The sequence below is a fragment of the Rhinoderma darwinii genome (assembly GCF_050947455.1).
Source record: "Rhinoderma darwinii isolate aRhiDar2 chromosome 3 unlocalized genomic scaffold, aRhiDar2.hap1 SUPER_3_unloc_2, whole genome shotgun sequence".
In the NCBI taxonomy this organism is placed as follows: domain Eukaryota; kingdom Metazoa; phylum Chordata; class Amphibia; order Anura; family Rhinodermatidae; genus Rhinoderma; species Rhinoderma darwinii.
In genome coordinates, this window is record NW_027461745.1 from 374,685 (window position 1) to 402,077 (window position 27,393).

Sequence of the window (27,393 nt, forward strand, 5' to 3'; positions counted from 1 at the left end):
TATGTGCCAGTTTGTGGAAGACCCGACTAGAGGTGAAGCTCTGTTGGATCTGGTCATTTCTAATAATGCAGATCTTGTTGGGAATGTCAATGTTCGTGAAAACCTCGGTAACAGTGATCATAATATAGTTACATTTTACCTATACTGTAAAAAACAAACGCAGGCTGGGAGGGCAAAAACATTTAATTTTAAGAAAGCCAAATTCCCCAGGATGAGGGCTGCAATTCAGGATATAGACTGGGAAGAACTAATGTCAAATAATGGGACAAATGATAAATGGGAGATTTTCAAATCTACTTTGGGTAATTATAGTGCAAAATGTATTCCTACAGGTAACAAGTATAAACGACTAAAATTAAACCCCACATGGCTTACACCTTCTGTGAAAGGGGCAATACATGACAAAAAAAGGGCATTTAAAAAATACAAATCTGAGGGTACATCTGCAGCCTTTGTAAAATATAAAGAGCTTAATAAAATCTGTAAAAATGTAATAAAATCAGCAAAAATACAAAATGAAAGGCAGGTGGCCAGGGATAGTAAAACAAATCCCAAAAAATTCTTCAAGCATATAAATGCAAAAAAGCCCAGGTCTGAACATGTAGGACCCTTAGATAGTGGTAATGGGGAGTTGGTCACAGGGGATCAAGAGAAGGCAGAGTTACTAAATGGGTTCTTCCGCTCTGTATATACAACAGAAGAAGGAGCAGCTGATGTAGCCGCTGCCGGTGCTGTTAATATATCAGTTGATATACTGAATTGGATGAATGTAGATATGGTCCAAGCTAAATTAAATAAAATAAATGTACACAAGGCCCCGGGACCAGATGGGTTACACCCTAGAGTTCTTAAAGAGCTTAGTTCAGTTATTTCTGTCCCCCTCTTCATAATATTTAGAGAGTCTCTCATGAGTGGTATAGTGCCAAGGGACTGGCGCAGGGCAAATGTGCCTATTTTCAAAAAGGGCTCTAGGTCTTCGCCGGGTAATTATAGACCAGTAAGCTTAACATCAATTGTGGGGAAAATGTTTGAGGGGCTATTGAGGGACTATATACAGAATTATGTGACAATAAATAGTATTATAAGTGACAGCCAGCACGGTTTTACAAAGGACAGAAGCTGTCAAACCAACCTGATTTGTTGTTATGAAGAGGTAAGCAGAAGCCTAGACAGAGGGGCCGCTGTGGATATAATGATTATATGAGTGGTGAGGAGAAGCCTAGACAGAGGGGCCGCTGTGGATATAGTGTTTTTGGACTTTGCAAAGGCATTTGACACTGTCCCTCATAGACATCTAATGGGTAAATTAAGGACTATAGGTTTAGAAAGTATAGTTTGTAATTGGATTGAGAATTGGCTCAAGGACCGTATCCAGAGAGTTGTGGTCAATGATTCCTACTCTGAATGGTCCCCGGTAATAAGTGGTGTACCCCAGGGTTCAGTGCTGGGACCACTATTATTCAACTTATTTATTAATGATATAGAGGATGGGATTAATAGCACTATTTCTATTTTTGCAGATGATACCAAGCTATGCAATATAGTTCAGACTATGGAAGATGTTTGTGAATTACAGGCAGATTTAAACAAACTAAGTGTTTGGGCGTCCACTTGGCAAATGCAGTTTAATGTAGATAAATGTAGTTATGCATCTGGGTACCAACAACCTGCATGCATCATATGTCCTAGGGGGAGCTACACTGGTGGAGTCAATTGTTGAGAAGGATCTGGGTGTACTTGTAAATCATAGACTAAATTTCAGCATGCAGTGTCAATCAGCTGCTTTAAAGGCCAGCAAAATATTGTCTTGTATCAAAAGAGGCATGGACTCGCGGGACAGGGATGTAATATTACCACTTTACAAAGCATTAGTGAGGCCTCATCTAGAATATGCAGTCCAGTTCTGGGCTCCAGTTCATAGAAAGGATGCCCTGGAGTTGGAAAAAATACAAAGAAGAGCAACAAAGCTAATAAGGGGCATGGAGAATCTAAGTTATGAGGAAAGATTAAAAGAACTAAACCTATTTAGCCTTGAGAAAAGACGACTAAGGGGGACATGATTAACTTATATAAATATATGAATGGCGCATATAAAAAATATGGTGAAATCCTGTTCCATGTAAAACCCCCTCAAAAAACAAGGGGGCGCTCCCTCCGTCTGGAGAAAAAAAGGTTCAACCTGCAGAGGCGACAAGCCTTCTTTACTGTGAGAACTGTGAATCTATGGAATAGCCTACCGCAGGAGCTGGTCACAGCAGGGACAGTAGATGGCTTTAAAAAAGGGTTAGGCGGGATTCACACGACCGGGTCGTTCCCGAGCCCGAGTGTCGGCCGGTAAAATCGCCCATTTTGCCCGGCCGGTTTGCATAAAGTTATGCATCCGTGCCGGGCCGGGCAGATCCGGACAGTGACATCAGCGGCAGCTCCTGAAGGGGAATCCCCATGTGTTCGGGGATTCCGCTTCAGGAGTTTCCCCTGATGTCACTGCCCAGATATGGACAGAGACATCAAGCGCTCTGTCCAGGAGCGGAATCCCCGAAAACACGGGGATTCCGCTCCTTCAAGGAGCTAAAGTGCGGCTAGCACATAGCAGAGCGGGGAGATACCTCCCCGCTCTGCTATAGTGGCGTCGCTACAGTAGTAGCAGCCGCAGCAGCAGCAGCTGCTGCTACTACTACTAGCGGCGCCATCGAAGGTGTCGCCGAGCCAGGGTGCTTTTAACAAGCAGGGGAAGGGAGCCAGCGCAGCGCTCCCTTCCACCTGCTGTACACCCCGGCCCTGCAACACAGTGTACAGCGATGCCATTCGTCAGAATGGCATCAACTCCTCCTCCTCACATGCACTCTGCGCTGTGAGGAGGAGGAGATAGAGCGCAAGCGCCGGGAAACCCGGCCATCACTCGGAACACATTCCGGTGATGGCCGTGTAATACCCGGCCCCATAGACTTGTATGGGAGCCGGGCGGCCGGGTGCCCGGGCAAAGATAGAGCATGTCCTATTTTTTGACGGCCGGATTTTCCGGCCGTCAAAAAATCGGTCGTGTGAATAGCCCCATTAGGGGTCTATCATTCCTAATGCAGCCGGGTGCCGGCCGATTTATGAACGGCCGGCACCCGGCCGGGAAACCCTGCCGTGTGAATGAGGCCTTAGATAATTTCCTAGAACAAAAAAATATTAACTGCTATGTGTAGAAATTTTTTACTTCCCCTTTCCCATCCCACTTCCCCTTTCCCATCCCTTGGTTGAACTTGATGGACATGTGTCTTTTTTCAACCGTACAAACTATGTAACTATGTAACTAAATAAAAGTTTCAAGTAATAAAATAAAACACAATTTCCCTTTTTCAAATCCTTTATTATTGAAAAAAAACTAATAAACCATACATATTTGGTATCGCCACGTCCGTAACGGCCTGAACTCTAAAAATATTATGTTATTTATTCCACACGGTGAACGGCGTAAATTTTGTTTAGCTAAAGATACGTCTTATTGAAGAAACAGGATTTTTTTTATTTTCAATGCCCAATTCTAATAAAGTCTATGAAACACTTGTGGGGGTCTAAATGCTCACTACACCCCTTTCCCTTCTAAGCCCTGTCTTGTGTCCAAACAGCCGTTTATGACCACATATGGGATGTTGTTTTACTCGGGAAAAATTGCTTTACAAATGTTGCGGTGCTTTTTCTCCTTTAGTCCTTGTGGAAATGAGAACAAATTTGCTAAACCTACGTTTTCCACTGTTTTGGCACCGCAAGAGCCATTCAAACCTAATGTAGTTTCCATGGCTGCGGGCGTTGGGAGGGGAGTAAACATGGATCAGTGAGCGCTCGCTCGCATCTCCTTCCTAGGAGATGCCAGCGCTCTCTTCCGCCCTGCTGTGTCCCGTAGGGTGCGCGCGCGCGCACGCTCGTGCACTGTCTTAAAGGGCCAGCGCGCACATGTGAACTATCATCATCATCAACTACACATGATTTCCTGGACTATAAGAAGGGCCCTGCCCTTCTGATCCTTCCCTGAGCGTTGTTAGTGTATCCCAACTCTGTCTTGCAAATGGTCCCTTAGTGTTTCCCGTTCCAGTTGTTACCAGTGCCCCGTTACCTGTTCCTGTATCCCGTGCTGTGTTTCTGTGCCTACTAGTGTTGGAGTTGTGTCTACTGCACCTGCTGTCGTTTGCCACATCCTGTGTCATCTGCCACGTCCTGTGTCATCTGCCATGTCCAGTGCCATCTGCCACATCCAGTGCCATCTTCCTCATCCAGTGTGATCCGCCACGTCTGGCGCAACATGCTGCACCTGCTGTCATCTGCCACGTTTGGTGTAACCTGCTGCACCCACCTCCATCCGTGCCAAAGCCTCGACCGCTGTCTGGACTATTCAGGTACACATGTGCGGGACTTTGTATTGCTGGGGTGCTCTGTGGTTTGGCCAGCTGCCTCCCCGCTACGGCGGTGCGGCCTAGTGGATCCACAGACTGTGACAGTACGCTCATGCCATGGACCCCGCTGGTAAACCTAAGACCTCGACGACACAAGGCATGCTGGCCGAGATGCAAGACCTCCAGTCATGGCAAGACCAACTCCTCCTGTCGGTGAACGCCATTGCTCATCGGCTGGTTGCTCCAACCACAGTCGTCACCGCACCCATTTCTGCTGTTCCTCCTGCTACACTACTTGTCATTACCAGTACCGATCCCCTGTGCTTCTTGCCGCTACCTCCTCGTTATGACGGAGACACAAGGACCTGCAGGGGATTTCTGAATCAGTGCCAGATCCACTTCAGAATACATGCCAGGGCCTTCTCTTCTGATGACGTCAGGATCGCCTTCATCATCTCTCTCCTTACTGGCAAAGCCCTGGCATTTGATAATCCTCTGTGGGAACATCAGGGACCAGAGACCCGTTACTTTCAGTGCTTCTTACGGACTTTCCGCTTGATTTTTGAGGAACCTGGGAGAGTTTCTTCGGCTGCTGCATCCTTGCTGACCCTACACCAGGGAGACAACTCCGTGGGCGAGTATACCATCCAGTTTTGTACCCTGGCTGCTTAATTACCTTAGAACAACGAGGCTGTGGTGGCAATATTCTGGCAGGGACTGTCTTCTGGGATTAAAGACGAGCTTGCCGCTCGCGATCTGCCATCTACCCTGGACTATCTCATCCTACTTGCCACCCGGGTTGACATGAGGATCCGGGCGCGTTCACAAGAGGTTCTCCGGGATAGAGAACTTCCTAGGCTGGATTCTACTTTCCAGCAATCCTTACTATCCTCCTCAGATGTCCCACCAGAGGATCCCATGCAGATGAACCGCGTCAAATTGTCTACCCAGGAGAGAAAACGCAGACACTCTTCTGGACATTGTCAGTATTGGGCCTCGGAGGCCATATGGTGCGTTTGTGTCCCCTAGAGGCCAGAGAGACCCCAGTGCCTAGGATTGGTTGGAGAGACAACCCTAGGTGGAACGGTACCAAATAAAGCATTCTGTTCCAAGTTGTTTATTCCTGTGACCATAGTATCCGGCGAGAGGACGCATCGGGTTTCTGCCTATCTAGACTCCGGGTCCACGGCAAACTTCATCCAAAAGGAGCTAGTGGATCATCTCCAGTTGCCCACAGTTCCCCTGGAAACACCTTTGGCTGTTGCCTTGGTGAATGGACTACCTCTGCACAATTCAATCGTATCTAAGACCAAGCCGTTATAGCTCCAAGTTGGAGCCCTTCATTCTGAACTAATTTAATTTCTTGTTTTGCCTAAGGCCATCAATCCTGTTCTGCTGGGCCTGCCTTGGCTTCGTCTGCATGCCCCAGTCCTGAACTGGAATTCTGGAGAGGTTCTCCAATGGGGCTCCAAGTGCCTCAGTCGTTGTCTGTTGCAGATCCATCCTGTACAGCCTCCTCTGCCTCAGTCAATGGCGGGACTGCCCCCCCCATTTCGCTCAGTTTGCAGATGCCTTCAGCAAGAGGGAGGCTGAGACGCTGCCTCCACATCGGACTGCTCCATTGAACTGGTTCCTAATGCCTCTCCTCCCGTGGACGGGTATATCCTCTCTCCGTTCCAGAGTCTCTATCCATGTCGGCCTATAACAAGGAGAATTTGGAGAGGGGTTTCATACGAAAGTCTTCCTCCCCGGCCGGGGCTGGGTTCTTCTTCGTTAAAAAGAAAGACAGATCCCTTCGACCCTGCATTGACTACCTTGGTCTCAACCAGATCACAGTCAAGAACAAATACCCGTTGCCACTTATATCTGAAATGTTTGACCGTATACGAGTTGCCAGAACTTTTTCGAAACTAGACTTGCGTGGGGCTTATAATTTGATCCGAATCCGTCAAGGTGACGAGTGGAAGATGGCGTTCAACACTCGAGACGGGCACTACGAATACCTGATGATGCCATTCGGACTGTGTAACGCTCCCGCGGTCTTCCAGGAATTCGTCAATGATATCTTTCGAGATCTCCTCTATGTCTGTGTTGTAGTTTATCGCGATGATATTTTGATTTTCTGCCCAGATCCGATGACTCATCTGAGGCATGTCCGTCAAGTTCTACTGTGATTAAGGGAGAATCGTTTATATGCCAAACTGGAGAATCGTGTCTTTGAAAACAATTCTCTGCCCTTCCTGGGCTATATCATCTCGGATCAAGGTCCCAAGATAGATCCTGAGAAAGTAAGAGCTATCCTGGAATGGGCACGACCTGAAGGCCTGCCGTCCATACAGCGTTTCCTGGGATTCGCCAATTTCTACCAGCAGTTTATCCCAAACTCCCCATCACTGACAGCTCCTATCTCTACCCTTACCAAGAAGGGTGTGAACGCCAAGGTGTATACTCCAGAGGCAGTATCCACATTTATTAGCCTCAAGAAAGCCTTCACTTCAGCCTCGATCCTCCATCATCCTGACGTATCTCGGCAGTTTTCATTGGAGGTGGACGCTTCTTCTGTTGATGCAGGTGCACTTCTGTTCCAGAGGAGCTACAAAGGAAAGGCAGTAGTATGTGGCTATTACTCGAGACTTTTTTCTTCTGCAGAGCACAACTACTCTATTGGGGATCGGGAGCTGCTGGCCACCAAATTGGCTATGGAGGAATGGAGACCTCTTCTAGAGGACGCAGCTCACCCCATCCTGATCTACACCGACCACAAGAACCTCACTTATCTTCAGCCTGCTCAACGACTAAATCCCCATCAAGCCAGGGGGTCGCTGTTCTTCACCCATTTCCAATTTGTGCTCCACTACCGTCCCTCTGACAAGAATGTGAGGGCCGATGCCCTGTCCAGGTCATTTGAGACGGATGACACGGTGGAGTCCCTTCAGAGTATCATAGACCCGTCACTGCCAATCCTTTGCAGGTTAGAGACATCCCTCCAGGGAGGACTTTTGTTCAACTGGCAGACAGGAGAAGAATTCTCCGCTGGGGACACAGCTCTAATCTGGCTGGGCATGCTGGTGTTCGTAAGACCCGAGACCTGATTGCTCGTCACTTCTGGAGGCCCATGCTACCCAAAGATGTTGTGGACTTTGTCTCTTTCTGCACGGCAGCACATTGCTATGGACTTTGTCACAGACCTTCCTCCCTCAGCAGGATGCAACACTGTCTGGATGGTGGTGGACCGGTTCTCAAAGATGGCACATTTTATCCCATGACCGGCCTACCTTCTGCTCCCCGACTGGCGAGTCTCTTAATTCAGCACATCTTCTGCTTGCGTGGCTTGCCCCTTCACATTGTGTCCGATCGGGGAGTTCAATTTACCTCAAAATTCTGGAGAGCCCTCTGTAGACTCCTGGATGTGAGATTGGACTTTTCCTCAGCCTATCGCCCCCAGTCCAATGGGCAAGTCGGGAGAATCAACCAGATCATGGACAATTATCTACGCCACTTCATCTCCATGCAGCATGATAACTTGGTACAGCTTCTTCCATGGGCCGAGTTCTCGTATAACAACCACAAAAGTGAATCCACCACTTCCACACCATTTCACATTGTATACAGACAACATCCTAGAGTCCCTCTTCCTGTGTCGACTACATCTCCGGTACCCGCTGCTGCATTTGGGGACTTTCTGCAAATCTGTCAACAGACCCGGTCCTCTATTTTGCTGGCAGTCGATCACAGAAGTGAAAAGCGGATACAAAAAGAAGAGAGCCGCCTCAGTACCTCCCAGGTATCAAAGTCTGGCTGTCCTTACGGAACATCCGTTTAAAGGTGCCTTCATACAACTTTGCTCCCAGGTTCCTCGGTCCTTTTGAGATTTTGCAACAGATAAACCCTGTCTCCTATAGGCTGCCTTCTACCCTCAGAATCCCCAACTCCTTTCATGTGTCCCTCCTGAAACCAGTGGTCCTGAACCGCTACAGTAAGACGTCTAGTTCCACAGTTGCACCCAGCGGTTCTTCTGATGTGTTTGAGGTGAGGGAGATCCTGGACTGCAAAAGGGTAGGAGGAAGGACTTTCTATTTGGTGGACTGGAGAGGGTTTGGTCCTGAGGAGAGGTCCTGGGAGCCGGAAGAGCACCTCAGTATCCCTGCTCTCATTAAGAAATTCCTCTCTCGCTCTGGCCCCAAGAAGAGGGGGACACTGTAGCGTCCATGGCCACAGGCCGTCGGGTTTACTCACCTCCCGCAGCCCTAGATCAGCGAGTGCTGGCTCGCATCACCTTCCTAGGAGACGCCAGCGCTCACTTCCGCTCCAGTCTGCTGTGTCCCGTAGGGTCCGCGCGCACGCTTGTGCAGTCTTAAAGGGCCAGCGCGCGCACATGTGAACAATCATCATCATCAACTACACATGATTTCCTGGACTATAAGAATGGCCCTGCCCTTCTGATCCTTCCCTGAGCGTTGTTAGTTTATCCCAAGTCTGTCTTGAAAATGGTCCTTTTAGTGTTTTCCCGTTCCAGTTACCCGTGCCCTGTTACCTGTTCCTGTATCCCGTGCTGTGTTCCTAGAGTTGGAGTCTTGACCTACTGCACCTGCTGTCGATTCTGCCACTTCCTGTGTCATCTGCCACGTCCAGTGCCATCTTCCTCGTCCAGTGTGATCCGCCACGTCTGGCGCAACGTACTGCACCTGCTGTCATCTGCCACGTCTGGCGTAACCTGCTGCACCCACCTCCATCCGTGCCAAAGCCTTGGCCACTTTCGGGACTATTCAGGTACCCTAGTGCGGGACATTGTATTGCTGGGGTGCTCTGTAGTTTGGCCAGCTGCCTCCCCGCTACTGCGGTGCAGCCTTGTGCGTCAACATTCCCACAGCCCGTGACACCTAACACGCCTAAAATATATTGTAATAAAAAGGAGACCCCAAAATCCTCTAGGTGCTCCTTTGCTTCTGAGGCCGGTATTTCAGTCCATTACCACACTAGGGCCACATGTGGGATATTTCTAATACTTCAGAATCTGGGCAATAAATATTGAGTTGCGTTTCTCTGGTACTCTTTTAATAGAAAAATATAAAACATTACAAAATAAACGGTATTTACAAAACAAACACAACAAAACAAAACTTATGTACATTTCTGTACAATTTACCCAGCCTGGCCCTTCTTACATAAATCCCCATGCATACATAACTATAATCCCATACTCATTCATACACACACCTTTACCCCCCCAACCCCAAGAAAACATAACTATAACACTATATACAACATACTCTTAAAAACCATGTGCCAACCAATGGCCCCCTAAAAAATAAATTAAAAAAATAAAAAAAATCAAGACATATATAAAACAAAATAAATAATAATCACAATAATAATATAAACAAAATAATAATAATAATAATAATAATAATAATAATAATAAACTCTGAAAATAAAAGTTACTATCCCATGGTGCACTTACTCCAGTGCACCATGTAAATGAAAAGAAAAGAACAAAACACAAAAAATACAAAACAAAGCCAAAATATATATATATTTATTTATTTATTTATTTTTATATATTTTTTACTTTTTTTTTAATTTTATTTTATTAACTTATCCACATTCATACCTAACCCTGTACACACTAACTTATCCATCACCACCCATCACCTCCCCCAACCAGCATCACGCCTCATGTCCTTCCATGTCCGCATAGTTCAGATGCTGGCCCCCACCACCCAACACATCACCCACCCAGCCCGATCCCACGTCTCATGTCCTCCTCACGTCCACGTAGTCCAGAATCGGGCTGGGCACACCCCCAGGCCCCCCACCCCACCTATCTACTGCCCATCTTACCTAAACATTCACACAAACCCATGCATACACCTATACACCATATAATCATACCGACACATAACTATAACAAAATATCATACTGTATACATTAACCCGAAAACCTAAGTTTGGCTGCTTGTAAGCCCTTTTTCTGTCTCCAAAAAGCTCAAAACAAAAACCTACTTGTGCTTACTCAGCCCATCACCAGAGGAGAGAGAGAGGAAAGCCCCCCTAGAGCACCAGCCCAGAGGCCAAAGCCAACCCCCAACCACCACCCCGGTCCCTATCGCTAAACCTATCCTGCTTGCCCTATCTCTATCCCTTATTACTTTATAAACTAATCTGTCCCTACTGCTGTCTCTCATTCTGTCCCTATCGCTATTTCCCGGTGTCATGGCCAGGTGCAGACCCCCACCTCCAGTCTAATACCCAGGGGCACTCCCTCCCCTCCCCCTGAAGGTTGGTTCCACCTAGGGCACCCTAAAATTGAAGCCCCTCCAAAGTCGAGAGGCCTTGGATGCACCCAGTTTCTCAACCTCCAGAGACCGGACCTTCACCAGGTCACCCATGATATTCCTACACACCTCGTCCTCCAGGAGGATTTTACACTGAGTCGATACTAAGCACCGTGCGTTCCACGTGAAATACCTGATCACTAAACTAACTAAAAAAGAAGTGCAATGATCCCTTCCACCCAGGTCTCCGAATGCCCCATAGGCCCAACCAGCGTAGGAGAGGTTGGTCAGACCGGGCCAACCGATGGAGGCACCCACCCGTTTGTAAACCTCTGCATTGAAGGGACACTGAAGCAAGAAATGGTCCATGCTTTCCAGCGCGTCATCGCACTCCTCCCGAGGACAACCTCTTTCATCAGAGTTTCTGAACTTCAGATTGCCCCTTACATACAGCCTCCCATGGAAGCAGCGCCAAGCCAGATCCCAAAACTTCTGGGGAATCCTCACCGAGTTTAAAAGTTTTAATCCCACCCCGAGGTCGCTACTTGGGCAGTCCCTGAGCACCAGGGGCTTCTGGAAGCAGGTCAACAAGACCTTTCTGTCAAGAAATTTTCTCGACATGGTCTTGATCTCCCTCGCCTCCAGACCCCACCGACGAACAACCTTCAGAACCGGGGCGGCATAAGCCGGGAGGTGCCCATGGGGTGCACGCAGGTCTTTCGCTTGGCCTCCTGTCTCCCATTCCTGGAAGAAAGGCCGAAACCATCCCCTGCAGGAGGATATCCACAGAGGAGCCCTTTCTCTTTCAAAGAGGTTTGCCAAATTAATTTTAATGAAGGTGTTTACTAAAAACACCACTGGGTTAACCATACCTAACCCACCTAGTTTCCTCGGTAGGTAAGTAACCTCCCTCTTGATTAGGTTAAGCCTGTTTCCCCATAACAGTTGGAAGAACAGGCTATAGACCCGAGTCCAGAGAGGTTCTGGCAACATGCACACGCTGCCAAGGTAGAGCAACATGGGCATCAGGTAAGCCTTGGCCAGGTGAACCCTTTCCCTAAGGGACAAAGACCATCCCTTCCATTGGCCAACCTTCTGGGCAGCTATTGATAGCCTACCTTCCCAGTTTTTCATGGGGTAATCACCCGGGCCAAATTCAATGCCTAAGATTTTAGCAGACCCTTTGGGCTCTGGGAGGGTGTCCGGGAGATCAAAACTAGGATCCCCTCCCCCCAGCCAGAGACTTTCACACTTGTCCCGGTTGATCCTGGACCCAGATGCCCGTGAGTAGCGCTCAACTTCTGACATCACCCACTCTGCCTCCCCTCTCGAGGAGACAAAGATAGTGACGTCATCCGCGTACGCAACCACCCTCTGAGTGGCTTCCGGCTCCTCCAAGTACATCCCCACCCCCGCCAATGGCCCACGATCGAGCCGCCTAAGAAAGGGGTCGATCGCGAAAACATACAGCAAGGGGCTTAAGGGACAACCCTGGCGGACACCAGACCCAACCTCAAAGGGGGTTCCAGTCCAACCGTTCACCAGTGCAAAAGACTCAGCCCCAGCGTATAGGGTCTGGAGCCAATTAACGAACTCACCCGGTAGGCCATACCTCAGAAGGACTGACCATAGGTACTTGTGATTCACCCGGTCAAAAGCTTTGGCCTGATCCAAGGACAGCATGTACCCCTCCCATCGGCCAGAATGTCCCTGCTCCACTGCCTCTCTGACACTGAGGACAGCACTAAAGGTGCTGCGGCCTGGAACAGAGCAATGCTGGGCCGACGAAAGGAGCCGGGGTGCAAACTTCACCAGCCGATTAAACAGTACTTTTGCGAGAACCTTTCTGTCCGTATTGAGGAGCGCTATGGGACGCCAGTTCTCAATACGGGTCGAATCCTTACCCTTTGACAGAATGATCAAGGCCGACTTGCCCATTGACTTTGGCAGAGCGCCCGAGGAGAGGCACTCATTAAAAACCGCAGTCAAGAGGGGAACTAAGGTTCCCTTAAAAGCCTTATAAAACTCAGATGTTAAGCCATCTGGGCCTGGCGACTTTTTGATGGCCAACCCATCAATCGCCAGCATCACTTCCTCTTCCTTGATCGACTCTGTCAAAACACCAAGCGAGGGGTCTGCTCCTGGCTCAGGGATGGTTTCAGCCAGGAAAGCCGACATTTCGTCTCGGTTTAGATCCTGCTCACCCAAAAGCTGCGAATAAAAGGATCTGATGACCTCCAGGATCCCTGATTTGGATCTCATCAGGGAGCCTGTACTATCTACCAGTCCTGTCACCACCTTACGACTCACTGACATCTTGCAGTTCTTGTAAGGGTCGGGCGAGCGGTACCTCCCGAAATCCCGTTCAAGAACCAAAGACGTGTGCCTATCATATTGGCATCTTTTGAGCAGAGCTTTCACCACGGAGATTTCCTCACGGCTACCTCCGGTTGAGACTAGATGTTCGAGTTTCCTCCTCATGTCTTGATACAGGCGATACCTGCTCATAGACCTGAGGCACGAGATCTGACGGAAAAACTCAGCCACCCGTTCTTTGAACACCTCCCACCACTCAGACTTAGTACCACCTAGATCCAATAAAGGTACCTGGCTCTGAAGAAAATCCTCGAAGGCCTGTCTTATCTCTGCTTCTTCCAGGAGAGTAGAATTCAGCCTCCATATACCTCTTCCCATCTGGAGGGACTCTGCAACATTCAAAGAAAACATAATCATACAGTGATCGGAGAACTCCACCTCAACGACGGACACTGCCGAAGAGATGGCGTCCTCCTTTAAAAAAAACCTGTCTATCCTGGACCTACGACTACCACTATGATAGGTGAACCCCGAGTGGCCTGGGGTATACCGAATGTGGATGTCCTCCAGGCGAGCATCACTAGCTATTCTATTCAACTCGACACTATCATAGGCCAGTACCTTTCTGGAACCTCCTCTGTCTTGGGGCCTAACGACAGTGTTAAAGTCCCCTCCAAAAATGACTTGTCGGCCTGTAAAAAGGAAGGGCTTAATCCTCATGAAGAGACTTTTCCGGTCCCACTTTGTCTGGGGACCGTAGATGTTAATGAGTCTTAGTTCTTGTCCCCTCATGAGAACATCTAAGATCAAGCACCGCCCCATTTCTAACTCGATCATCCGCCGGCATGTGACCGGTGCGGTAAAAAGTACCGCCACCCCGCTATATGGCTCAGCCGCAAGAGACCAGTAGGAGGGCCCACATCGCCACTCCCTCCTAGCTTTCACGACCTCTGCCAAAAGTGACAGTCTGGTCTCCTGCAAAAACAAAATGTCAGCTTCAACCCGGCCGAGAAAATCAAAGGCTGCAAATCTAGCCATATTCGACTTAATGCTGGCAACGTTAATCGATGCCAGCGTCAACGGAGTGGGTGCCGCCATCATAAATGATTGAGTTAGACGGTTTTCTTCTTCCCACCCCTTGCTTTCTCCTCTGAGGAGGACCCCTCACCCTCTTTACCTCTTTTTTTTGTTTTTGAGGAGTCCATAACCTCCACCACCCCCCTCCCATTCTCATCTCCTGGGTCCGGGCCGACCCCCTCCCCCGGGGACAGTGGCCCCCGCAGAAGAGGAGGCTCAACGACTCCTAGACTCCCTACCGTGCTCTCCCCCCCAGCCTGGGGGTCTGGAATATCCATGAGAACACGGTATCGGTTGGGGGAGCACACCAGGGGGGTGCAGGTTTTGCCTTCCTTGGCCGGGGCAGGGCCAGATGTTTTTAGCCCTGTTTTGATGTTACCCGGTGTCCCCTGTTTTGTTTTAGGCTGTGACCTCCCTTCCTCTTCCACACTTTCATAGTGGGAGGACTGGGAGTCCTCAGCCCTCTGCTCTCTCTCTATCCTCCTTATCTCCTCGTCCAGTACGGCCCCCCCAAGAGCATCAGTATCCTGGGGGGCATCCAGGTCCGAGCCAGAGGAGTCCCCAGTTTCCTGGGTCCTCCTCAGCTCTCGTTCCCTTCTGCGTTTTTCCGCCCTTCTCTGACGAGAAGGGGGTCCCCTGCTGGCGTTCGTCCTTTGCTCTTGGGCTCTATCGTCTCTGTCCGCCCCCTCGCCCACGGAGACCTCCCTCCTTACATTCTCCGTAGGGTTGGAACAGACATTGACGACTGAGCGCGGACACCGACTGAAAGGGTGACCTAGGTCACCACACAGGTTACACCTAATCTGCTCACACGATGCGGCCAGATGGCCTACCCCCCCACAATGAGCGCACTTCTGCACAGTGCAGCATGCGCTCAAGTGTGAGGGGTCGCCACACCGGTGACACAGCTTCGGCTGCCCCTGGTAGAAGACAAGGATTCGATCTCTTCCCAAGAAAGCAGATGATGGTATGTGGGACACCGTCTGCCCCAGACGCTTAAGTTTAACCATAAACGTCCAGGCTCCCGACCAGATGCCAAACTCATCGCAGTTCTTCCGTGGCATCTCTGCTACCTCACCGTATCTTCCCAACCAGGTCATGATGTCCACACAGGAAAGCGACTCGTTACGGGTAAGAACGGTCACTTTCCTGAGACCATTCTGGCGAGAGATTGCTTGCGCAGCAAACCCTCGCCAGCCGGGCTCGCTTTTCACCAGCTCATAGTTCCCCCAGAAGACCTCAAGGCCCCCCGGCTGAACAAAGCTGATGTCAAACTCAGCCGTACCATGAGGATGTATCAAGGCGTAGATGTCACTCGCCTTGAAGCCCATCTCCAGCAGCAGCTCCACCACCCTCTTACGAGGAGGGCACGCATCATTGCCACGCCACTGGAGACGGACCACATTCCTCCTGGCCACGGCCGGCCCGGTTGTTGGGAGCGACCACTGATCTCCCCGTCTCTCTCGGAAGGCATCCAGACCATACCTATTTATCCAAAAGGATAGGTCCTTCTGCACTCCCCCTACTGTTATCGTCTGCTTCCCCTCCCTTAAGGCTTCTAGGAGGCGCTGTTGCAAACTGCCGTCCCCGGGCCCAGAAGATGAGGATGGGTGGGCCGACGGTCCCCCCACCACAACGCCCGCATACGACCTGCCGGGCGCTCTGGCAGAAGGAGCAACCGGCCCGCCACTGGTTGACACTCCCCCCACAATATTACAACCCACATTAACATCCATAACATTAATATCCACAACATTACCACCACCAACAATATTACCAACACTACTAACATTACCATCAATATTTACATTTCCACTTACATTCCTCTCCACAACTTTCATACCGGCCAGGCTGGTTACGGAGTTCTTCCTTTTGTCCATAGGCTTTTTATATGTTGTTTTTGGGGTCTCCACATCATCAGGTGCCGCTACTTCTGGGGCGCCGCCGGATATCTCAGGCGGCAATCCCTCAGCACCCTCCGCTTCACCGACCTCCATTTCTGCTGCGCCACCAATGCAATGTTCGGGAGGAGGGGTGCCGTCACCCCCCATGCCCGCTAAACCCCTCCCACCGCCTTGCGGCGATGCAGATGGAGGGGCCGCAGGCACAGCTAGAGCCGCTCCCGGCACCAAACCACCCCCCCCTCCCGTCGGGGGATGGCCAGCAGTGCCGAAGCCTCTCCTACCGCCACCATTCGCTGCCGCAACACTTTCTGGTGCGTCCGCCGGCCGAGTCACATGACCAGCAGACTTCCGGTTTTCCGGCGCCACATCCGGTTTCCGGTTCCCCCCGTCCCCCGGCCTCCGGCTTGCGCCAGAGACCGGCTTCTGAGGTTCCCCATCCGCCGGACACGGGGACACGCCCCCTAGCGCCACGTGGCCATCGACGCCACCTCCTTTACAGGAGACGGCGTCTGGCGCCATCTTGGCCACATTGCTCAAAACCAGCACCATATCTTTCTGCCCACATACCCGCCACGACCCCACTGCAGAGGCCGGAGCTGGGGGATTTGCGGGGTTTGCGTCCCGAACCGAGCTCTCACCCGGTCCGGAACGCAAGGAAGACAGGTAGGAATATTTGTAAGATACTCCACCTGTCTTCCCCTTTGCATTTTTCCGCCTCAACTTCCATAATTTTTTCTTTTTTTTTTTCTCCTCCTCCGGTGGCAACTCATCTCCAAAAGTAAAGTTCTGGAGGGACACTGGGGACTCCTGCAGCCGTATTTGCGTGAGCAACCCCGGGGGGTGCCCACTGCCCGATTCAAAGTTTTGCACAACTTGGCTGCAGGAAAGTTCCCCACTTGCCCCTCCGTTACTGCCTTCCCAGGGGTCCTCCGAGCCCGTCTCCTCCCGGGTTGGCGTCCTCTCCACCTCCACGCTTTCCTCCATTTCTGTGGCCCCCACTTCTGCGGCCTCCAATTTTGCGGCCTCCACTTTTGCGGCCTCCACTTTTGCGGCCTCCACTTTTGCGGCCTCCACTTTTGCGGCCTCCACTTTTGTGGCCTCCACTTCTGCGGCCTCCACTTTTGCGGCCTCCACTGCCTCTGCACTTTTAGCAGCCAATGCCTTTACTCCCCTTTTGCAGGGGGTTTCATTACTTTGCGTGGGGGACGCCATCAGGGAAAACCTTTCATCATTCTCCAATTTCTCCCCGAAGGCTCCCCCACCGACCACAATCTCCATCTTCCTCTCCTCCACCATATTAATTTCCTCCAAAATTGTCTTTACCTGTAGATTATACCGGGACCTCTTGGCGCCTGATGTTTTCGCGGCTCGTCCCCTTGCGACCGCCAGATCTTCACGAAGCCGCCGCAGGGACTTACCGAGGTCCCGGTATTCTTCCAGCCGGGCAGCTAGGCGGGAGCTGAAGGTTTCCACCGACTCTCCCGACCGCAGTAGCCCCCATTCCTCTACCGTGCTCTGGTCCTCAGGTCTGGCATCTGGCCTTGCTGGGCCTTCTGGTCCTCCACCTGGATGATCCGCCATGTCTCTCCTCCTGGCTCCTTCCAGAGCCCCAGCATCAGGGGGGGCCGCACAGATCTTTCCACGGGATGACCTTCTCACCCCTGATGCTGGCTGCACGCTCCCAGCAGGTTGGGAAGACCCTCTACCCCCCGCCTGCATGCTCCAGGGGGTAGAGGTCTGAGGCTCCATGTATGAATGGAGCCTCCTTCAGGGAAGCTTCCTTAGCCCAGGCAGGTGATAGAAACCTGGGCTGGTGAAAAAAAGGAAACTCCCTGGATTCCGGGTGTGGTCCACACTCACAGCACACACACAGCAGCTCCCAAACACACAACCTCCCTCCTTGCTAGTCACTGCTGGTGTTGCGTTTCTCTGGTAAAACCTTCTGTGTTACAAAAATAATGGATTTTTCCTCTACTTTGCTTTAATTCCTGTGAAACGTCTAAAGGGTTAAGACATTTTCTAAATGCTGTTTTGAATACTTTGAGGGGTGACGTTTTTAAAATGGGGTGAATAATTGGGGGTTTCTAATATATAAGGCCCTCAAAGCCACTTCACAACTGAACTGGTCCCTGTAATAAAGGCCTTTTGAAATTTTCTTGAGCCTTGTAACGTAGAAAAATTAAAGGATGTTCAAAAACCGATGCCAATCTAATGTAGACATATGGGGGAGGTGTTAATTAGCAACAATTTTGTGTGGTATTTCTGCCTGTCTTACAAGCAGATACATTTAAATTTAGAAAACTGCTAATTTTTGCAATTCTTCTCAAAATATTAGTGTTTTTCCACAAATAAATACTGAATTTATCGAGCAAATTCGAGTAACATAAAGTCCAATGTGTCACAAGAAAACAATCTTAGAATCGCTAGGATAGGTAAAAGCATTCCGAAGTTATTACCACATAAAGTGAAACATGTCAGTTTTGAAAAATTAGGCTTTGTCAGGAAGGTCAAAAATAGGCAAAGCAGGAAGGGGTTAAAACAAAAATTATTTGTATTCCCAGAGCCAGAACTTTTGTTTTTATCTCAATGTCGCTGTATGAGGGCTAGTTTTTTGCAGGACGATTTTTCGTTTTCATTGGTACCATTTAGGGTACATGGGACTTATGTCTGGTCATTCTCCCGTCGCTTCGGTGGAGGAAATGCGGGAGTAAGTGAAGTCACAATAAAGCTGGGCATGAATGAAGATTAGTGTATGACGCTGATTGGTCAGCGTCATACACTTTTCTTTACAACTCCCACTGCTCGACCGCAGTAAGAAGGACATTGAATGGATCGGTGCTCGAACATGCATGCGGCTGCTCAATTCAAAGTCTATGGGAATGACAGAAAACCTCTGAGGTTTCCTGCGGGGGATGTAGTGAGTAGAAACTGGGGGTTCGGGACCCCTCTTCTCTTGCTAAGTTGGTGTCCCAGCAGTATGGGCCCTTAACAATCAGACAATTATCACCTAACCCCAGACTATTATCACCTAACCTGTGGATAGGTGATAGTTGTCCATTATAGTACAAGCCCTTTAAAGACTTGAACCATTTTTGTTGTATATGTACTTTATTCATGAGGTGGTGTAAGGAAGAGCAATGTGTCTAATATGTCTAGTGAGCTGCACCAAATTTTTCTTGCCCTTTGAACCAATTTCACAGACTCCTAAATACATTCATCTTGGGGTATCTTGTCGAGTGCTTCTCAGCTTGAGCAGATGCCATGGCGCTCCTGGCAAACCTGAACTGATACCAGGGCTTTGGAGGCCCATGATCATCTGGGTAAACTTACCCTATTCTTGTCAAGTTAAGGGTGGAATAGACAGGGGGCACTATGACTATCGCCATAGACCAACTTACATCTGGAGCCAGCGCTGCCTCCCTGCTCAATGTTATCTTATGAGAAGTACGAATGGTGTGCTAGAAGATTACTGAAAGTCGAAATCATAAAGCACCACTACTGCTCCATTTCTACAGAGAGTTAATTGGAGAAACTAACTTTTTTAAATTGAGCCTGTGAAGGTCAATATAAAGGACAGAGGCTCAGGATCAAGTCTAGAATGCTCCAGGAATAACAGACCACTCATCTGCCGAAGGTTTTACTTAAGTGGATGTGAGATGTTTTGTTAATATTAAAGAATTCAGACAAATCATGTAAATCCTTCCTGACCTTCATATATTTCATGTTTTCTTACAATTCACAGTTCTCGCCATCATCAACCAAATCACACTGTGATCATCACCATAGGGCCTAAGATTTTGTTTTAGAAACGCTGTCTCGGGTCTCTTTATTATTCTTGTAAACTTGTGCCATAGATATGAGTGAGGATTCATGTGAAGTAGAAAAAGGCAGGTGTCGATGTTTGCTCTAGATTGTAAAATATGGAGAATAATCAGAGATGAGATCCACACATTTTATATACAGTCACAGCTATTTATCTATTACTACTGACAACCAGCCTGTAAATCATGTGTGAGGTTGTTACAGCCCCGCCCCCTGTTACTGACATCACTGATATATAATATAATTACATGTGATCAGACATGAGATCCACACATCTTATATACAGTAACAGCTATTCATCTATTACTACTGACAACCGGCCTGTATATCATGTGTGAGAGGTTGTCACAGCCCCGCCCCCTGTTACTGACATCACTGATATATAATATAATGACACTGTGATCAGACATGAGATCCACACATCTTATATACAGTGACAGCTATTCATCTATTACTACTGACAACCAGCCTGTATATCATGTGTGAGAGGTTGTCACAGCTCCGCCCCCTGTTACTGACATCACTGATGTATAATATAATGACATTGTGATCAGACATGAGATCCACACATCTTATATACAGTCACAGCTATTCATCTATTACTACTGACAACCAGCCTGTATATCATGTGTGAGAGGTTGTCACAGCCCCGCCCCCTGTTACTAACATCACTGATATATAATATAATTACATTGTGATCAGACATGAGATCCACACATCTTATATACAGTCACAGCTATTCATCTATTACTCCTGACAACCAGCCTCTATATCATGTGTGAGGTTGTTACAGCCCCGCCCCTTGTTACTGCATCACTGATATATAATATAATTACATGTGATCAGACATGAGATCCACACATCTTATATACAGTAACAGCTATTCATCTATTACTACTGACAACCAGCCTGTATATCATGTGAGAGGTTGTCACAGCCCCGCCCCCTGTTACTGACATCACTGATATATAATATAATTACATTGTGATCAGACATGAGATACACACACCTTATACTACAATAACAGATATTCATCTATTACTACTGACAACCAGCCTGTATATTATGTCTAATAAGGTTGTCACAGTGTGAGAAGAGAGGACTAAAGGGGCTCCCGGGCATTTTATATTTATGGCCTATTAGGTTAGTTTATCAATATCAGATCCATGGGGGTCTGACTCCCGGGACCTACGCCGATCAGCTGCAGCGATTGTTGCCAGGGCGCCTTTAGTCAGTTGATTGGCAGTGGTGCCGGGAGTCAGACCCCCGTGGATCTGATATTGATAAACTATCCTGAGAATAGGCCATCAATATAAAATGCCCGGGAACCCCTTGAAGTCAAAGACATGATGATTACATTGTTGTTTCTACAGAAAGAGTTTAGTTGGAAAGTTCGAATTGTGAAGATGGACAATGAATTCAGCAGTGAAAGTTTTATTCCTTATATAACGTAAGTAGATAAATTATTTTAATTTAGTATGAGATTGCTAGTTAAAGAGTAACTGCGCATTCATAAAAATGTTGACATTTGAGGAGTTTTGATCAATCGGTCCGGGTGCTGAGACCCCACCAAATGTTGTGCCTCCTCGGCTGAGATTAGTTCTACTTGGCTTGGTGGGTAAGCTAAAGAGCCGATCACAGTTTTATTAAGGGCGGCTAAAAGGATTGCAAATTGTAATGACGGGGGTGGGGAGACAGATAAGTGAGCCCTAATCTACCCGCCACTCAGTCCCTGCCTACTTGCAACGACCCGCCCTAGGCGACGGGGTACAACTGGGCGACGGTCCCTACGCTCAATAAGTGCACGACAGACAAACAGACAAGGGTACACAGCTAGGGGGAGAAAGGGGCAGTTGTCCACGGCAACACCGTGAGCAACAAGAGAAGTGAACAAGCCAAGTCAAACCAGGAGAGTACGAGGTGCCAAACGCAGAGCAGGAGAGTAGTGAACAAGCCGAGTCAAGCCAGGAGTGTACGAGGTACCAAACGCAGAGCAGGAGAGTAGTCAGCAAGCCGGGGTCAATATGAAGCAAGGACAATAGTACAAGAAGCTGCAGCAGGGCCAGGAAACCAAACGAGAAGAAATCACAAGCAAGGAGGAACAGGAAAGGCAGGTATAAATAGACAGAGGGCGGGAGCTAGCTCCGTCTGGCCAGGCTGTGATAGGTTGTCCCACTCCTAAGTCTGCCACCCTGAGTGGTGGAAGATGGAGTCAGTCTCACAGACATAGAAGCAGACTGATTATCTATGGGCGTTAACCCCGAAGCTGTGCCTGGCAGATCCTTTACACAAATAGTATAATGGAAACATTCTGGGCTTCCCATAGCCATATACTCTAATGTAAAGTTCATTTGGGAATCCCGACCCATTTATTTAATTAGATGATGACTACATGTAGTTAATAATAATAATCTTTATTTATATAGCACCAATATATTCCACAGAACTTTACAATTCACAGGGAACATGTACAGACAATATCAGACATTATATAGTGACAAAACTAATTTACAATTCAAACAAGAGGAGCGAGTTTACAATCTGTGAGGAAATAGTGGAGTGAGGACCCTGATCACAAGAGCTTACAATCTATGAGGAAATAGAGAAGACACAAGAGGAGTGATGACGCTGATCACAAGAGCTTACAATCTATGAGGGAATAGGGGAGACACGAGGAGTGAAGACGCTGATCACAAGAGCTTACTATTTATGAGGGAATTGGGGAGACAAGAGGAGTGAAGACGCTGATCACAAGAGCTTACAATCTATGAGGAAATAAGGCGGATGCAAAATGTAATAAGGTCTTGTTCAGTACAATGTCACAGCCATCTTTTATACACATGGGGTAATACACGTAAAGCTGCATGAGCAAGTCACCAGCCAATATCTGTGTATGACAGACATGGTGTATTGGGGGAAAGGAGTGTCGTTTCCAATGAAGCAGAATTTGTATAGCTGCTTCCCTCTTTGTGATTGCTAAAAGGTATGTGCACCTTTAAACATCTTCAACATGTTATTGAGGCCGTGAACCAATACCACCACCATTGTAGAATGAATGGGCTGCCCATTCAGCTTCATGGAGAGATTTCTACATCTCCAAGTGAAGAAGATGACACTTTTGTTGAAATCAGAAGGTCTGTAATTTTTACGATCCCGGGGTATGTGGACCTACCAGGCCACTCAGCCGTAGCAGAGTGGCAGCTGGCCAAACAACAGTCTATGCAAAAGTCTTAGCACAAAACTACCTGTAAGAGTCGAGACAGACACAAGGTGTAGCAGACGCTTTGGCACAGATGATGCTTGGTGTGGCAGATGATGCTTGGCGTGGCAGGTGACGCTTGGCGTGGCAGGTGACACAACACGACTCCAACACTAGACTTCAGCTCAGGAACAAACACAGTTACTGGATACGGGATGCAGGATTCGGGAACACTGGGAACAGGATACAACTAAGAGACCATTTGCTATACAAACATGGGTAGACAACAACGCTCAGGCAAGGAGGAAGAGGGCAGAGTCCTTTTTATACAGCAGGGAGAGTAGGGACTGGATAGGGTGCTTTTTGTAAGTGCGCGTGTTGGCCCTTTAAGCTTGGGAGGGAGCACCCTAGCAGCAGTCCAGGACAGTACAGTGTGCCGGCGTCTCAGAGAAGGGAGACGCCGGCAAGAGCTCGTGGGTCTGCGGCCGTCGGTGGGTGAGTAATGCCAGCGGGCCACAGCCATAACATTATACTCCCCCCTTTTACTCCTCTTCTGAGGTCCTGAGCGTGAGAGAAATTTTGTGATGAGATGAAGATCCACAATATCTTCAGGCTCCGGTGACCTCTCAGGACCAAGCCCTTTCCAGTCCACCAGGTAGAAGGTCCTCCTCTGTTGTAATCCAGGATCTCTCTTACTTCAAAGATGTCAGAAGAACTGTAGGGAGCAACTGTATAACCAGGGGATTTGCTGAATCGGTTCAGGACCACAGGCTTTAGGAGGGACACATGGAATGAGTTGTGAATTTTGAGGGTAGGAGGTAGCCGAAGCTTGTAGGACACGGTTAATCTGTTGCAATACTTCGAAGGGACCGAGAAATCTGGGAGCAAATTTGTGTGAAGGGATCTTCAGACGTATGTTTTTGGAAGACAACCAGACCTTGACTCTGGGGGAATACTGAGAATAAATTTTACTATCTGCAAATCTCTTCATGCGATCAACTGCCTGAAAGATCACGGACTTAGTTTGCTGCCAGATGTGAAGAAAATCTCAGAAAAAAAGAAGTTTTGGCTGCAGGCACTTGAGAAGTAGCTGGCGCAGGAAGAGGAACACATGGATGTTGACTGTTCACGATAAAGAATGGAGAAGAAGTAGACTCACTAGTATGATTGTTGTAAGAGAATTCGGCCCATTGCAAAAGCTGTACCCAATTGTCTTGTTGAACTGAAATAAAATGACTAAGGTAATTTTCAAGTACCTGGTTGATCCTTTCAACTTGGCAGTTAAACTGCGCGTGATAAGCGGAAGAAAAGTCCCATTTGACATCCGAAACTTCACACAGGGCTCTCCAGAACTTAGATGTGAATTGTACACTCCAATCTGACACAAATGGATGGGGAGGCCATACAGACGAAAGATGTGTTGGATAAACAAACTTGCCAGACGAGCAGACGGAAGACCAGTTAAAGGGATGAGATATGCCATCTTTGAGAAGGGGTCCACCACGACCCACAGTTTTAAATCCAGCAGAAGGAGGAAGGTCAGTAACAAAGTCCATAGCTATGTGCTGCCAGGGGGTATCAGGAACTGGCAGAGGTAGAAGCAGGCCTGCAGGTTTAGAATGGGTAGCCTTGTCTTGGGCACAGTTCGTACATGAAGAAACAGTCCGCAACATGTTTGGGGACCGTGGGCCACCAGTAGTGACGAGACATAAAGTCCCGAGACTTACGGACACCAGAGTGCCTAACCATTTTAGAATTATGCTGTAATGACGGGGTAGGGAGACAGACAGGTGAGCCCTAATCTCCCCGCCACTCAGTCCCTGCCTACTTGCAACGGCCCGTCCTAGGCGACGGCGTACAACTGGGCGACGGTCCCTACTCTCACTATGTGCACGACAGACAGACCGACAAGGGTACAAAGAAGCTAAGGGAAAAGGGGCAGATGCTCACGGCAACACCGTGAGCTACAAGAGTAGTGAACGAGCCGAGTCAAACCAGGAGTGTGTGAGGTACCAAACGCAGAGCAAGAGAGTAGTCAGTAAAGCCAGGGTCAATATGAAGCAGACGACAAATAGTACAAGCAGCAGCAGCAGAGCCAGGAAACAAGAAGAATCACAGGCAAAGGAGAAGCAGGAAATGAAGGTATAAATAGACAGGGGGCGGGAGCTAGCTCCGTCTGGCCAGGCTGTGATAGGTTCTCCCACTCCTCAGCCTCCCAGCCTGAGTGGTAGAAGAAGGAGTCACTCTATCAGACTTAGGAGCAGGTGCAGACTGAGCAACCACGGGCGTCGACACAGAAGCTGTGTCTGGCAGTTCCTTTACATATGCCCCCAGCAAAGAATTTTTTTCCTGTCAGCCGAATGGACAAAAATGTTTCCAGGAGGATTGTCCTTGATCTGTATAGGGTCTACAGCAATAGTCCTTGAGGGATCAATGATGTGTTGAGGACTTTCTTCATAGTCATCTGTCTAGAATGACCGCGACAGGGCATCAGCCTTAATGTTTTTCTCCAGAGAGCAGAAGTGAAGAAAAAAATCTAAGTCTAGCGAAGAACAGCGACCATCTGGCTTGACAAGGTTTTAGTCTCAGTGGGGACTGCAAATATGTAAGATTCTTATAATCTGTGTAGATGATGATGGGATGATTAGCCGCCTCCAGCAGGTGTCTCCACTCTTCCAAGGCCAACTTGACAGCAAGAAATTCTCGGTCCCCAATGGAGTAGTTGCGCTCAGCAGGAGAGGAGAGTTTGGAGAAAAATCTGCTTGATACTGCCATACCCTTGGTATTCATTTGAAACAGGATTGCTCCAGCACCAATGGAAGAGGCATCAACCTCCAAGGAAACCTGTCGAGTCACATCAGGATGACGAAGAACAGAGGCAGAAGTGAAGGTGGTCTTGAGGTTGAAGAATGCCGCTCTGCCTCAGAAGTCCAGTCCTTGGCGTTTGCTTCCTTCTTGGTAAGGGCAGAGATGGGGCAGTAAGAGATGAGAAATTTGGGATGAATGGACGATAGAAATGAGCAAATCCGAAATATCTTTGGATAGCTCGGAGACCTTGAGGATGTGGCTACTCCAAGATGGACTTCACCTTTTTCAGGATCCATTTGAAGCTAACGATTAGAAATTTTATACTCCAGGAAGGGCAGAGATTTTTTTTCAAATACGCACTTCTCCAGTTTCGCGCACAGGTTATCCCCCCTAAACCTCAATAAGACTAGGCGTACATGCGTCGTCGGATCAGGTGAGTAGGATAAGATGTCGTCCAGATACACCACCACACAGACATACAGAAGATCATGGAAGATGTAGTTCACAAATTCTTGGAACACAGCTGAAGCATTACACAGTCCAAACGGCATTACGAGATACTCATAGTGGCCATCTCGGGGTGTTAAATGCGGTCTTCCATTCGTCACCCTTGTGGATACGGATCAGGTTATAGGCTCCGCGTAGATCCAGCTTAGTGAACACCTTGGCTCCACGAATCCTGTCAAAGAGCTCGGAGATAATCGCCAAGTGCTCCAGCTGGCGAAGTAGACTTCCTGATGAACCCACTCTCTAGGTTCTCCCTGACATACTCCAACATGGCCTGGGTTTCCCGCAAGGAGATGGGATAAACCTGTCCGTGAGGGGGAAAGAGGCTTCAGGAAGCAGCTCTGTAGGACAGTCATAAGGACGATGAGGAGGAAGGATTTCTGCTTCCTTTTTTGCTAAAAACATCTGCGTAACCAGCATATTATAGAGGTAGTCCTGGGAGAGATTGAGGTAGAGGAGAGACGACAGGTCGAACCTAAGGCAGACAGCGGTGAAGGCATCGGCGTCCCCACTGGGGAGAACCTCTCCGGAATTGAAATCGAGAACTGGAGCGTGCAAGCGAAGCCATGGCAATCCCAGCAGGAGGGGGTTAATAGCTTTGGTTAAGTCGTAGAAGGCTATTGATTCAGAATGGAGGACTCCAATCTGTAGTCTCAGTGGCTTAGTGATAGACAGAATAGGATCCGATAGAGACTGTCCATCAACTGAACCGATCACCAGAGGTTTCTCCAGAGGGACAGTGGAGACGTTCTACCTGGTCCTGCTGGATAATATTTTCAGGCGCTCCGGAATCCAAGTAAGCAGGCACACTGTGCGATCCTTCACTGGTGACAATAGACACCGGAATAGACAGTCTGGAAGAGGATTTATTAGCAGGGGTAGAAACCTAGAGTTGTCTCCCCAATCAAGCCTAGGTGCTGGAGATTTCCCGGTTTCAGAGGCATTGGCGCACAAAATGTCCCTTGTGACCACAGTATAGACGTAATCCAGAAGAACGTCTGCGTTGCCGCTCTGGGTCAGACAGGCTGAGTCTGTCTAACTGCATTGGCTCCTCCAGGGGTACAACAGGAGAAGGCAGAATAGGTCGTTGAAACTTATGTGCCAATTGA

General features: G+C 48.6%; 2 protein-coding genes across 6 annotated transcripts in view; one reads left to right on the top strand and one right to left on the bottom strand.

Moving 5' to 3' along the window:
- The window catches only part of KIF1C (kinesin family member 1C), an 87,966-nt gene that overhangs the window by 56,915 nt on the left and 3,658 nt on the right, over positions 1-27,393 (bottom strand). The gene's annotated exons all lie outside the window — the stretch shown is intronic.
- INCA1 (inhibitor of CDK, cyclin A1 interacting protein 1) overlaps positions 1-27,393 on the top strand; it is a 51,685-nt gene that overhangs the window by 14,038 nt on the left and 10,254 nt on the right. For all 5 annotated transcript variants that reach the window (XM_075847353.1, XM_075847354.1, XM_075847351.1 and 2 more), the window contains exon 2: positions 21,144-21,220. In XM_075847353.1, coding sequence (XP_075703468.1) covers positions 21,177-21,220 — 44 coding nt within the window. In that variant the 5' untranslated portion in view covers positions 21,144-21,176. The remainder of the gene's footprint in view (positions 1-21,143; positions 21,221-27,393) is intronic.